Source organism: Danio aesculapii, chromosome 3 (genome assembly GCF_903798145.1).
Source record: "Danio aesculapii chromosome 3, fDanAes4.1, whole genome shotgun sequence".
Classification (NCBI taxonomy): domain Eukaryota; kingdom Metazoa; phylum Chordata; class Actinopteri; order Cypriniformes; family Danionidae; genus Danio; species Danio aesculapii.
Genome location: NC_079437.1, coordinates 26,148,520 through 26,162,712, shown reverse-complemented (window position 1 = coordinate 26,162,712; position 14,193 = coordinate 26,148,520). Strand labels below are relative to the sequence as shown.

General features: G+C 33.7%; 1 protein-coding gene and 1 long non-coding RNA gene across 3 annotated transcripts in view; one reads left to right on the top strand and one right to left on the bottom strand.

Moving 5' to 3' along the window:
• Positions 1-14,193, bottom strand: part of emp2 (epithelial membrane protein 2) — a 31,355-nt gene that overhangs the window by 5,705 nt on the left and 11,457 nt on the right. Inside the window, 4 exon segments of the mRNA XM_056453520.1 lie at positions 572-712; positions 1,379-1,391; positions 1,393-1,476; positions 3,161-3,275. Coding sequence (XP_056309495.1) covers positions 572-712; positions 1,379-1,391; positions 1,393-1,476; positions 3,161-3,238 — 316 coding nt within the window. The 5' untranslated portion in view covers positions 3,239-3,275.
• LOC130221171 (uncharacterized) overlaps positions 539-14,193 on the top strand; it is a 50,958-nt gene continuing 37,303 nt past the window's right edge. For both annotated transcript variants that reach the window (XR_008836268.1, XR_008836267.1), the window contains exons 1-2: positions 539-741; positions 7,647-7,799. This is a non-coding gene — a long non-coding RNA (uncharacterized LOC130221171). The remainder of the gene's footprint in view (positions 742-7,646; positions 7,800-14,193) is intronic.

Sequence of the window (14,193 nt, the reverse complement as noted above, 5' to 3'; positions counted from 1 at the left end):
TTCAAGAAAAATGCCAGTCATTTGACCTCTTTTTTACGCTATTTTTATCACAGTTTATATATATATGTGTTTGTTATAATTTCTAGACTGATTTAAAAAAAAAAGGATGATTTACAGCCTTACAGTCTGAGATTAAGCATGGATATAAACTTTACGATTATGATTTTAATAGCGTTAAAGCACACTGTTAAACAATGTCATATACAGTATATATATATATATATATATATATATATATATATATATATATATATATATATATATATATATATATATATATATATATATATATATATATATATATATATATATATATATATATTTCAACATTCTATAAATTTCATGTTACTATTAATAAAAAAAAAAAACTATTATGATAAAAAAAATAAAGCAAGTCCATCAAAGTTGCTTCAATTTACAGACTGAAAAAATGACCAAAAATAGTAAACCACACTAATTCAATAAAAACTACACAAGTGTATGTGATACTAAAATAGCACTGGTCCTCTTGACTTGACATTTGGCTTAATGACTGCTGTGCGTGCATGCATGTGTGTGTGTGTGGACTCACCAGACAGAAGCTGAATTATGGCCGTGAAGACGAATCTCTCTCCCTGCTTTAGACGGAAGAGCTGAAGAATGAAGACAAAGAATCCCACACAGCACAAGATGGTGGCCAGTATCATGGTGGCCTGCACTGCTTGAAGATATGCTGATAAAGACAAAGACAACAAACACAAGGTTTGTTAATGAAAATGACATGCAGAAATGGCCAGAATTGATCTGTATAGCGCAGTCGTAAAAGTCACACTTCCACAAAATACAGTTTTCTAACTGTAACATTGAGATTGGCTGTTAACCAAGCTTTGTTTTTTTAGTCTTAGTGACATTCAGTACTCAAATTACAATAAATGGCAGTAAGTGTCTGCTTCTGGCTATCTATATGCATAAGTTGTGATGTATGGAACACAGTTAACAAGTCCAAGTCTCTACTCATTTGAATGAAAAAAATCAATTCAATAGCCATTCATAACCTTTGAGTCAAACATTAAAGTTTTCACATCAAAATTGATGGTGTTTGTTATCATTTCTAGACTTATTTAAAAAAAAGGATGATTTACAGCCTTACAGTCTGAGATTAAGCATGGATATAAACATTACGATCATGATTTTAATAGCGTTAAAGCACACTGTTTTTGCATCTCAATTGGCGTCTTATAAAGTATCTTACAGAGCATTCGGACCTGGAAACTGTGACACATGATGTCAGAATTAACAAGTGGATAAGCAACTTTAAACAATGTCATATAAGCCAGCATTTGAATGTCCTTTAGCCCTGTGTGTATTTTATCAAGACTTTATGAAAATCGAGGCCTACCTGCTTCAGATGTTGGCACTTTTGGGAATATCATAGCAGGCTGTGCTGTTGCAGTTATACCAGAGATCTAAGGAGAAGTCGCCCATAATCCTCCATGCCTTGAAAAAACATTGAAAATACCAACACAATTTTATTTCAAAGATTACTGTGTCAAAATAACTGATCTTAACCCAGTTCATTGTCTATAAGTATGCTATGTTTTTTCCCAAATACTGCAAACACTGCCCACCATTTAGAGTTTCAGTGAAAAGTTTCTTGTGTATTATAGTGTGTTCGTCTTGTGAATAAATGTTCTATACATGTTGTTATAGCACTAATTCACAGACAGTAGGACTTCATTGTTTCTGGAATGTACTTTTCTGGGTAACACGTTATTTTGATGGTACATTTGAGTATGTTGCCCTTTCAACAAACATTTAACTGACCATAAGAAACTTTGCAAGTACATGTCAACTTACACTACCCTAACCCCAACCTAACAGTTTACTTATAATCTAATGAGAATTAGTTGGCATGTAAATGCAATGTAACTTAAATTCAACAAACGGACCATCAAAACAAAGTGTGACCCTTTTCTGAACTGAAAACAAGATGGATTCCTCTAAATTACTAGTCAATAAAAGTGTTATAACGATTACATTTTATTCTGCTCATTGCTGGACATAATTTAAATAATTTATTGTAAAAATGAAATTGTTGAAATGCTGAATATTTATTATTTTTTTATTTATAGTGTTTTCACAACACCTCATCAGTTGGCCATGATAAAAAAGCAGAACGTAAACACTGCCAATGAAACAGACAATACTTTTAGCATATATCAGCATATTTTGCTGATTACTGCTGATAATAATGATCAATTTTTGTCATGCTTTGGCTGGACTAATCAACTGAATGGGGAAAAAACATAGTATTAAAGACTGACAAAAGCAAATCAAGTAGACTTAAAGTCAGTTTGTCAAAATTTGCACGTTTCTCCCTTTTCCTCCTTACGAAGTCATTCACTATGTGATTTAGCAGCATCCAGACTTTTTTCATGGTTTAGACAACATAAATAAGCAGAACAACATAGCAGATAACCGCGATATACAATCCTGGTGTTTACATTGAGTATCCCCATCATGGCTGTGCCCTGACAAAATCGTGACGTAAGGGAAAATGCTCAACTAAAATCTTTATTTGGTTTACTTTCAATGCTTAAAAAGCACTATATCATTGGTGGTCATACAGGGCAGTCTTATCTTATCAAATCTAAGTTTAGCATGAAGCATTAAAGATTAGCAGACAGGCAGTTGACTCATTGATTAATTTATAAGCTGACTAAAGTGTTTAATCCAGAGTAGTGGAGCTCTTCGTCCATTCACACCTATTCAAAATAATTTTAGCATTAGCACTTTTGGTTTTATGGTTAAGGTTGCGGGTTGTCTTTAAATGGTTTTTATTTAACTGGTTTGACCATATGATTGCATAATTTGAACTTGATCCCACCAGATTCTGTTTCAGATGTTTGTCTCAAAACAATCCTGCACGCACTGTGTGTATGAGTGAAACACAGCAAGATTAAGCAGTATCACAACATGGTCTGAATATTCTGACTGCTAAAAAGTTTGTGTTCAAAACAGCTAAATGAATTTTACCTATAAAAGTAAGCTGGATTTTAGTAGTAACTTAGAAGCGTACCTGTGTATGACCTCAAAGAAACATGATGCAATTGCTAACAGTACCATAGAGCAGTAATAATGATTAACGCAGATGGCAATCAACTCACAAAAATCTACTCACATTATTGATGGTTGCTATGAAGAGTAGTATTGCTGAGGTGATGTGGAAGAGGATAATGAAGGCCAAAATAACCAACATGGTTGATGGTGGAACAGAAAGTCAAAAGCAGAAGAATCTAGAAAAAAGAAAGACACATGAACATTATACGCATCCTGTGGAATGAATTCACAGATACTGTACACAGGAGAGCTGACAGTGTTAGTATGCGCTTCTCTGGGTTTGGTGGGAAAATCAACATGTGCACATATGAACAGCCCCTTTTTACTTTGAATTTTGACCTTGCATGCCCTCTTTCACTATTTTTCCACCTTTTTTTGACTTCACAATACAAATAAATAAATATATTTGCATTATGAATTATATATTAGTATTATATATTATATAAGATGAATTATATTAAGTATTATAAAAAAAACTGAATGTCAATGACAAGAAATCAAAGGACACCATTCCTGGATCTATTTCATATCTACATTAGCTAATGTGATTTAAAAGTGACAGCTATACCTTAATGAATGTATTAATTTAAGTAACTGCCAATTGCAACATGTACTAACACATTACTAAAATTGAAACTTGTATTTGTTAATATTATCTAATAGACATGAGCTTACAGAGGGATGGGCAGTATTTATGAAACATGTATTTCCAATACGTATTTTAAATGTAATGTAATACAAAATGTAATTTGTATTTGATAGAGTTGATGAAAATGGGTTGATATTTTGTAGCAAAATACTTTAGTGTCTTGTATTTTAGTATTTTTAAATACTGTAAAATATTTTGTAAGAAGTCTACATGATGACATCATAAAAACATTGCCTTTTGGTGCTTTCTCTGTTATTTGCCAAGGCTTGAGATCAGAAAACTAATTAATAATGAAGAATCTGATCAATGCTTCAAGTATGGATGAAAATTATGCAACAAATTATAAAAAAAGTAACAGACAAATAGCAGGGTTAAATTCGGGAGCAAGTCAAAATAAGAAAAATTACATAAAAGTCCTAGAGTGGCGATACCTACAATACTTCGTTGACTCTTTAAATGCCAGTAGCTGATCTGCAGGAGCTCTTTATAGTAATTACAAACTTTGACATAGTTAATCAGTATGAGACAAAAATATTTAGTAATACATCAATCTACAGACTGATATATGAGATATTTGAGATATCGTGTTTTATATTGTGTATTGAGGAGTACAGTTGCAAAAAATATGATATATGGAAATGACTAAAACTGGAGATTTTAGTATATTTTAGTAATCATGATTTTACATTGAGTATTTAAGATTTCAATTGCAAATTTTTTTTTAATTAAATATAGGACTTTAAACAAATATAGTACTATATTCCAACTGATTATCTGCATTAAATGTTTTTTACAGTGATTAAAGAGATAATCTTCTACAGTCCTTCCTGTATGGAATTTGTACAAAACTTATACTAAAATAAAGAGAAACACAAGTTACATTTTTATGAATACCTTCTCATGTATAGTAGAGGTAAATGAGGTGCAGAGTAGCTGAGTTAAACTTGCTCAAAGAAAAGCTGTTGTTATCAATCATTGTTTATTTCACTAAATCAGTTTAATGGTGAAGGGACTGATCCAATAGGACTGTCGATAGAGGGTTAGTGTAAAACAAACATAAACGTATTTTGTAGTATTTTCTTAATACAAGATACAGTATTTTATATTAATTTTGTTGTTTATTTTGATACAAATAAAATTGAGGTACTTGGTATTTTATTTTAAAATACATTTTAATGTATTTTTGCCCCGCTCTGAGTTTACATGTGTAGGCCTACTGACAGTTACTAATGATATCAAAGATTTATAATATGTTTTGCTTATTTTAAGCTATTGTTGCTTAATTTAGTTTTGCACATCTTGCACTGTTTATGTCAACAACAAAAAATTATTAATAATTATTTAAAAAATGATATAGTCAAATTAAACATGTAAACAATTCAAACCATGATATCTTATGATTTGTGTTATAGAAGCTACACTAAAATAATCTGACACAAATATTTAAGTTTAACCAACTTAACTTTGCAAGTCATTTCATTTTGCATCAATTAAACTGACTTAAAGAGTCAAGTAATTAAAAAAAATTCAAACCTTATTAACTTATTAAAAGTCAAATAACAAAATCATGTTGTCGTGAATTTTTTATCTTGTTTTTTTTATTTTCTTACAGTGTACATTTATGATGCCTTTTGCTGTTGGATTTTATTACAAATATTTCTGATTCTTCCTCATTTAAGCTTCTGGGTTTTTTGTTTTTTTTTTGCTGAAAAACACAGTCAGCTCCCACCTACGTCACACACGTGAGTGAACTGCTAATTTAGCTTCCCGTGATTCACTGCAGCACAGCCACATACAGACAGCCTATATATATCCCAGCCCTGCACCACAGCCGCTCCGAGCCATTTATGAATGGCCTTTCCCCCTTCACCTTGTATAGTGGATGCAAGTTTATACTAGATGTGGAAAAGCCATTTTTTGCACTGAAGTGCTTTAATGCTTAGTACTTGAGGATACAATAAATAATAAAAAAGACACCCCAAAGGAAAAAAAAAATACGACAACAATATCGCTGTGAAATAGATCACTTACAAAACCATACATAGTGAACAGGATTTCAGTTTATCAGATAACAAAATTCTTTACAAGGTTAGATATGTTAACATACACAAGACTTAAACTTGAAATGCAAGACATTTTCTGAAGATAAAAGAGGTGCATTACTGAAGGATTTCACAGATCCTGGTTTGTAGAGCTCAGCAGAAAAGACTGTGTATGAATGAATGTATAAAAATGTATGGGTCTTTTCTTGTTATTAAAAAGAGCACAAAAAAGGTGAATGGAAGAGAGTGAAAGGAAACACTTATTCTTAAAATCAAGAGTCAATAAGAGATCAATTTTCTAAACAAGGGTTCCAAAACGTGTTTTTTTTTTTAATAGTGGTGCCAAAAATAGTGTTGTTCCCCTAAAGCAGACCCACAAAGAACCACACAGATAGATCAAAAACTATATAACTAGATAGGTAAAGAACTTGTCATAGAATGTGAGGTACATGTAATGTAAGAATATTGTAAACCTACAGCTTTCACATGTTAACTCAGTAAGAAAATTCTCCTTAATCAAGATTAAGCTATTTTGCTCTCTGTGTGTGTGGCGTTTATCATCATCAAACCTGACCTGAGGTGGCGCCATTGAGCTAAGATACAAAACGCTTACAGCAATATAAACAAGCATCTATCAGAGTGATTATATTAGGTTTATACATCTTTGTAAAAAAAGACCACTTCGAAGTAGATTATCTGAATAAAATGTTCAGTTGTGTTTTATATAACTTCTGATAATGTGTTTTCAAAATTTCAAACAACATTTAATCACTTTTTAGAAATAATTTGTAACAACAGGTCAATATACATATTATGATATATTTTTAGAATTACAATATTTTTAGAATTACAACTTGTAATATCTATAAAATATAAAAAATAGTTCACAAAATAAAACCTAAACTATCATTTTACTTGTAATGAAAATGATACTTATACTATCATTTTAGTAATAAAATACTTAGAATGGCAAATTATTATGATTTTTATATTCATATAAATGAATAATTCTCCCCAAAATTGAATTGTCATTATCTCATCGCAAATCAGAAAACATGTCAAAAATGGCAAATGTCAAAGCTTCATCAAAATTAAACGTTGAAGAAAAAATTAAACAAGACTTTCAAGGAAAGAGCCAATTTCAGTCTGCTCTTTGCTCATCACTTACAAGCACACAGGTCAACCTTTAATGGAGTCATCCTTTTGGAATTTTACAGTTCCTGGTTACAAAAAAAAATCGCCAGACATTCTGGTAAACTACGTTTTTATTTATTTATTTAATTTTTTTTTTATTATTTTTTTTTTTTTGCAAATGATAAAAAGTCAAAAACATGCGTAGAAGCTAACATGATAGTTTTTATTAATGAGTGGACTGTTCCTTTAAGAAGGGTGTGGCATTTGAGCAGTGCGGAGTTTAGGCGGGAAAATAGTGAACGAGTGAAGGGTTTCGCTTTTAGCTCAGCAGCAGCGTTAGAGAAGCCAAAGAAAAAAAAATCTCACGACCAGAAATATTCAGAATACCCTGGGTTCGCCAACAGGATGTCAGCCTCAGCGCAATGTGGGCAGGTAGCTACAGGATGACGCTCGTCTAGAAGTTTTACAATCACAAGCCTGAAAAATCTTTTCACGGTTACTCTTAAGGTCATGGAAGGTACTGTGAAGCAAATGTAGGGTGGGTTTTATTAAAGACGGAGAATGTTGGCCATGTAGTAGAAGTTATCGAGACGTTCATCCCCTCAGGCTGTAACTTACATTAGCTGTCTGTCTTTGTGAAGAGTGTAAAGTGGGAGGCTGGTCTCATTAAAGTGCAGTGTATCGTGGTCTCGGTCCACATATGTTGTTCATTTTCTCTGCAGCTGCCTTCCTGTGCTCTGCTGAGGGGAGGAACCAGGGGAGGAGAACCGTGAGACCAAAAACTCAAAACACCATGCCCACAAATCTGCGATTTGAACCAGGAAATGTGTTGAGCAGATGATTCGGATGCCATGAATACATTCAAGGGATACTTAGTAAGACAATATGTATGTGAATTTTCTCTCTCTCAGTAGAACACTAAGGAAGAATTCGAGCTGAAACTGTGTCCAGTGCCACAATAGTTTTTGTTTATAGCAGAATAAGTAATAACTTCATAAAATTCATTTTCAGATTATATTTATTTTATATTTAATTTATATTTTATATTTACTATTTTAAATGAATTGAGAGTGAGTAAATGACAAAATAAGTATATTTGATGAATTATTCCTTTTCGTAAGTTCAATTAAATTATTTAATCTAACATTTTAAAGTTGGCAAGAAATTAAAATTCGCACTGTATGTTTTCTTACAAGGATAGTTCACCCAAAACTTGAATTCTGTTGTCATGGCTTGTTTCAAACCATTTTGAGATTTTTTTTCTTCTTCTGTGGAGCACAAAAGAAGATACACTGAAGAATGTTGGAACCCACAGTTACTATTGATATTCATTCACTTTCTTTTTAGCTCAGGCCCTTATTTATCAGGGGTTGCCACAGCGGAACGAACCGCCAACTTAGCCAGCATATGTTTTATGCAGTGCCCTTCCAGCTGCAACCCATCACTGGGAAAAGCCCATACAATCTCATTCACACCCATACACTACGGACAATTTATCTTACCCAATTCACCTATAGCGCATGTCTTTGGACTTGTGGGGGAAACCGGAGCGCCCAAAGGAAACCCACGCCAACACGGAGAGAACATGCAAACTCCACACATAAATGTCAACTGACCGAGCCGAGGCTCGAACCAGTGACCTTCTTGTTGTGAGGCAACAGCGCAACCCACTGCGCTACCGCGCCGCCCTTACTATTGATATAGTATATAGTATATAGTATTTGTTTTTCCTTCTATGGATGTCAATGGTTTACAGTTTCCAACATTCTTTGAAATATCTCCATTTTAATTTTTTTGGGGAACAATAATTTTACATACATCCATGTCATAGCTTTTAGTTCATCAATCAGAAAACTTTTAATGCATGTTTAGTGCGATCATTTACACAACAACAGACTGAACCTTACACCATAATATGTGTTATTTATTGTTTTCATAGACTGTGTAAAACTAAATGGTTTTGCCATAAAAGCTTGCAGTCATCTACATCCATTTTGCATGTGCACATTCATAGTTTGAAGTGTAATAGAAACAAGTCCCTAGCCAACATTTCTTTTTTCTTTTTTTATTTATTCAGACTCTAGGATGTGCATCACAATATGGAAGAAATATTTTATGCTACTAGCATTTCATTGCGACTTTGTAAAATTTTTTAACTGAAAGACCATGGCAATTGATTCGAATTGCTGCATTTCCAAGAGTGCCTTGGAGGCGCTTGTTGATTTGCTGAAATCCATAATGCCGCAAATGTGGCATTTAACACAGAGAAGCAGTGTTTTGCTGTTTATGTCACTAGTGACTCTGTGAATCGTGGGAAATTGAGGATGAAAATTCCTGTAGACATGAGGAAAAATGAAAGCCTTTGACTAGGCAGAGGCCCACAACACAGATAATACATGAGGAAGAACATACTGAAAATTGTATGTTGGCTACACACTGGGATAATGTCTGTGCTCGGTCGCTTCAGGGCTTTTAGAACAAAGGATCTACTGTAGAAGTTCACTGAAGCCAAGGGCAAACGTGCAATCAGCTTCACGGGTGATTCACTTCAGCCTTTACAGGAACTCTCTACCTGTAATCATCAAAGGCAGAAATGGACATCCACACGGCTATTAAAGGAACATACAGGGCTCAATATTTAGGCTAATCAATGAGCAAGCATTGTATTTATACAACAAAAATAAAATAAAAACAATAAAAAATATATAAAAACTCTTAAAAAAGAAAAGAAAGTTAAATAATACACTTAATATAAGTGAACGAGGCTGATTCTTATTGTTTCAGTAATGCAGCCAAATAGTGTACATGATTTTATGAATTTTATGAAGAAAATGTTTACATAGACATTTTCCTACATAGTTATTTATTTAATTAAATATTAGTTTTTATACTTAATTGATTTTAAACATCCTCATCCTTACAACATAAAGGGTACAACCAGGTGTAACATGTATGATTTTAACAGCTTTAGTTTTAATAATGCGCTTTTGCAAGTGCTTCTCCAAAAACAATTATATTTCTGTTATTAAATCCTTCGAAAATGGACGAAAGTAAGTATTGTATCTAAACCATAACTGCTAATCTTAAAAACATTTTGTTAAGATAAAAAAATATTAAATAAAATAGTAAATGAAAAACTTACTGTAAAACAAAAAGAAAAATATTAAATTTAATTAAGTTAAAGCACCGAAAAAATATAAATAGTTCAACTTAAAATAATATAAATAATTGAATGAAAAATAAAAACAACAATGAAAATGAAATGAAAAACAATGAAAAAATGAAAGAAAACAGCAATAACTTAAAATAAAAATGCTATTTTGTAAAAAACAACTGATCGAAACAAAAAATATGATTTTTTCATATGATGTTTATATTTCTTTTAGGCAGATGTGTGTGTATAGATCGGGGTGCCCAAACTTTTTCTTATGAAGGGCCAAAACCAACCTTGATTGAGGCTAGGGGGCCGAAGGTAAATACACTTGCCATCTGCAATTTCCCAATTTATTTAATAATATTTAAAAATAACTAGAAGACATTGCTTTATAATAACTAATACAGCATAATTCTTTAACATTTTATAGTGAACTTGTACTTGTACTAGAATGTAATCACAAAAACAAAAAAAAATCTTATTTATAACAGAATGGAGTTACGCTATAGTTTTTGCCTTGATTTACTCACCGACGTCTTCTGCATAGTCCTCTATCTTTCGAATGGCAATGTTTACATTTTAAAAACTCAGATTCATTTACAACATTAAAACATTTAATTTCAGTTTGTATCTCAGAAATAAAACAAACAAAAAATGTTACGTCAAATTAGAAATCTCTGTGTTAAAGGCATTCTCCATTCATCTCACTCTCTCCTCAGATGGTATGGTGGGCCAAGTCAAAGGTTACAATGGGCCAACTTTGGCCCGCGGGCCCTACTTTGGGCATCTCTGGTATAGACAGACAGACAGACAGACAGTCGAACGGAGGGAGGGATGGATAAATGGATGGATGGATAGATAGAAAGATAGATAGATACATGGAGACATAGATAGATGGATAGATAAAACACTGGACTGCCCTTGTATTGAACCTGGTATATTCCTTTAAATAATGTATCTGGATCATGTATAAACATCCATAACAACCGAGGACAGAAGTGCAACAACTGTGATTACTTAAGTACAACATAAACACCTTGTGTGGCTTTGTAAGTGTGGCTAACCATTTTAATAAATAAACATGTCACTTCTGTACATCTGATCAATCATTCAGGCTAAAGTAAAATAGCAGACATCTGTACCACAGCTGCACAGGGCAAAGAGAGAGGAAAAAAAGTGGGTTGTTTGAGGCCCGTTAAAGTTTATATAGGCTGAGACATGAAAACCTATAAGCGTTTGTCTTGGAAACTGACGGTGGAGTTTTAGCTTGCTATGTATCCTGCGGGATGATAATGCCGGCCTTACCTCCCATGCCTAGAGGTTTTCAGAGCACTTAAGAACCATCGTTAGCTAATTAATTGCAGTCAGCACTTTAAAAGGTGGCAGTTAAGCCATGTTGACTTATTTTTGTGTTAGAAAGTCTCCGTGTGTGTGTGTGTGTGTGTGCGTGTGTGTGTGTGTGTGTGTGCGTGCGTGTGTGTGTGTGTGTGTGTGTGTGTGTGTGTGCATGCGTGCGTGCGTGCGTGCGTGTGTGCGTGTAAACATTAAGGAGGCCCTGATCGTTTCCCCTAAGCTTGGTGGAAAACGCTGACTTGACTTTCACTTTTAATGTCATTTTTTCATAAAAGCCACAGTCTCCAGCAGGCTTCCAAGTCGGCCACTGCTGAAAACAGACACTGCAGTCATGGAACAAATGATTGAGATGAGAAAGGAAAGATTCAATACCACCCAGCAAAGCTTTGCGGCTTTAATCCCATGTCTGTATACTGATTAAAAATTAGCTTCAATTTTGCAATTGTGATTGAATTAAATGTTGATTCATTTGGGAATACTTTTAGTAGCAATATAAAATAAATTATTTGTTTCTTTAGATCTTAGTGATGGTAGAATTATTTAAATACTGAGAGGAATGAAGCAAGACTGAGGGATGAAAGTACCGTTTGTTCAATGGATTTGAGCTGTACTTAACAACATTGCTATTGTTTAGCTTACAATGCACCTTTCAAAGGAAACTTTCGGTGGACATTGAACAGTTATGGAAGTTATAAGCTTTGAAAAAGAGATGATCTAATACTTTAATACAGTACATTCCTTTGTAAAGAATGCAGTTTATCCCTCACTGCCTCCGACTAATATCTAATCAAAAGTTTTCATCTTAAAGGTATTGTCGAAATAGATGGTTCATTACAGTACACATATACATTTACATTTGTGATCCTGGACAATTGTTCATTTTGACCCATACAATGTATTTTTGCCTATTACCAATACATTCTATTGGTCGAAGTGATTGATTTTATTTTTTTTTGATAACAAAAATCAATAGAATGTTAAGTATGATTTTTTTGTACATTCCCAACACGCATGGGATGTCAACATGACATCAGATTGACGCTGTACCCCAACGTCATGGGGACTTTTAGGAAATTTTGCATTTTATTAGGAAATGAAAATTGGGCCGACATCAATGCCCAACGTCCAATCTAAAATCAACCAAATATTAACATCTAATAAGAGTTACAGCATGACGTTGTGTGGATGTTAGCACTATGAATTTTGGATTTTGGCTGCCATATCTGACGAATAAATGTCAGAATTTGACATCAATATGAGGTTGGTTTAAGATTTTGGCTCGACATCAGATTTTGGTCACTTTCTAACGCAACCTAAAATCAACCAAATATCAACATCATTGGATTTCATTATTGAACCTCAAAATTATGTCGTTCTTAGACGCTGGCTAGACATTGAAGTTTGGTCACCTGACATCACAACTATTCATTCATTCATTCATCTTCCCTCATCTTAGTCCCTTTCTTTATCAGGGGTCTCCAAATCGGAGTGAATCGCCAACTTATCCAGCATATGTTTTACACAGCGAATGGCCGTCCAGCAACTACCCAGTACTAGGAAACACCCATACACTCTTTCACCCTATGGCCATATTAGTTCATTCAATTCACCTATAGTCTTTGGTCTTGTGGGGGAATTTGGAGCACCCAGAGGAAACTCCACACAGACATGACCCAGCCGGGACTTGAACCAGTGACCTTCTTGCTGTGAGGTGACAGTGCTAACCACTGAGCCACCGTGTCGCCCATGTCACGACCTAAATCTAACCTAATAACATCTTATGATGTGTTCCTGCTGGGTTTGTACTGTAAATATATCAAAACTAATAATCAGCTTCACTGGTACTTTAATTAGATAAATTTATAGGCAAGTTTCTCAGTATTAAGAATTTTGGAACCCTCAGATTTCAGATTTTTCAAAAGCTAATAGTAAATAGCCAAATATTGTCTTTTTTGTGTGTTCATAGCGTTATCCTGACACTTTGACTTTTATCAACAATAAATCCTTTGGCAGACTTGTTAATCCAAAGTGTTATGTTTAATTTATAATAATAAATAATACTTTTTATAGAATTGTTTTAATTAAATGCAGCTGTATAAATTTATAGAGTTATAAATTCACTCAAACAAATGTTAAAACTTAACTTGATTTTTGTGCTGAACCTAAAAAAATCCCAACATCCTTTACTAGTGACTATCCTGAGCTATGTTGTTAAATGCAGCAGATACCGCACAGACAACCCAACAATTACTTCCATTTCAGTGTGCGTCATTGTGTCTCCTACAGTATTTAAAAAGAAGCGACGTGAACTCATGGAAAGGAATGTTTCTCAACAACATGACGCAGTCAGACATCCATAACTCTGCTCGGGAAACAGATCTTTGTGCAAAATCCAGAGGATAGAGCATTTTATAAATTTATGAATGCCTGATGCAGATCAGCTCACGAAGTCCAGCTAATACAACAGCTGTTAAATAAATCAATGAATGATGAGAAAAACATGCAAATGTGAACTGCAGAACACCAAACCGCCCAGTTTGACCTAACCTGACCTTAACTAGGAGTTTTGGGCAAGAGAGAAAACCTCAAAGTAAACGAGGGATATGAGGGGGAATGTTTTAGTGTGTATGTTTGACATGGCCTGCGGTTTCAAATGTCGGCCCAAAGGTAACAAACCATCCATGGGCTGTTTCGCAGTGCTGACACCAACTCACACTTCAACATCTGAGAGAATACAGATAAAAAGTAAGAAAAAAGTGTGG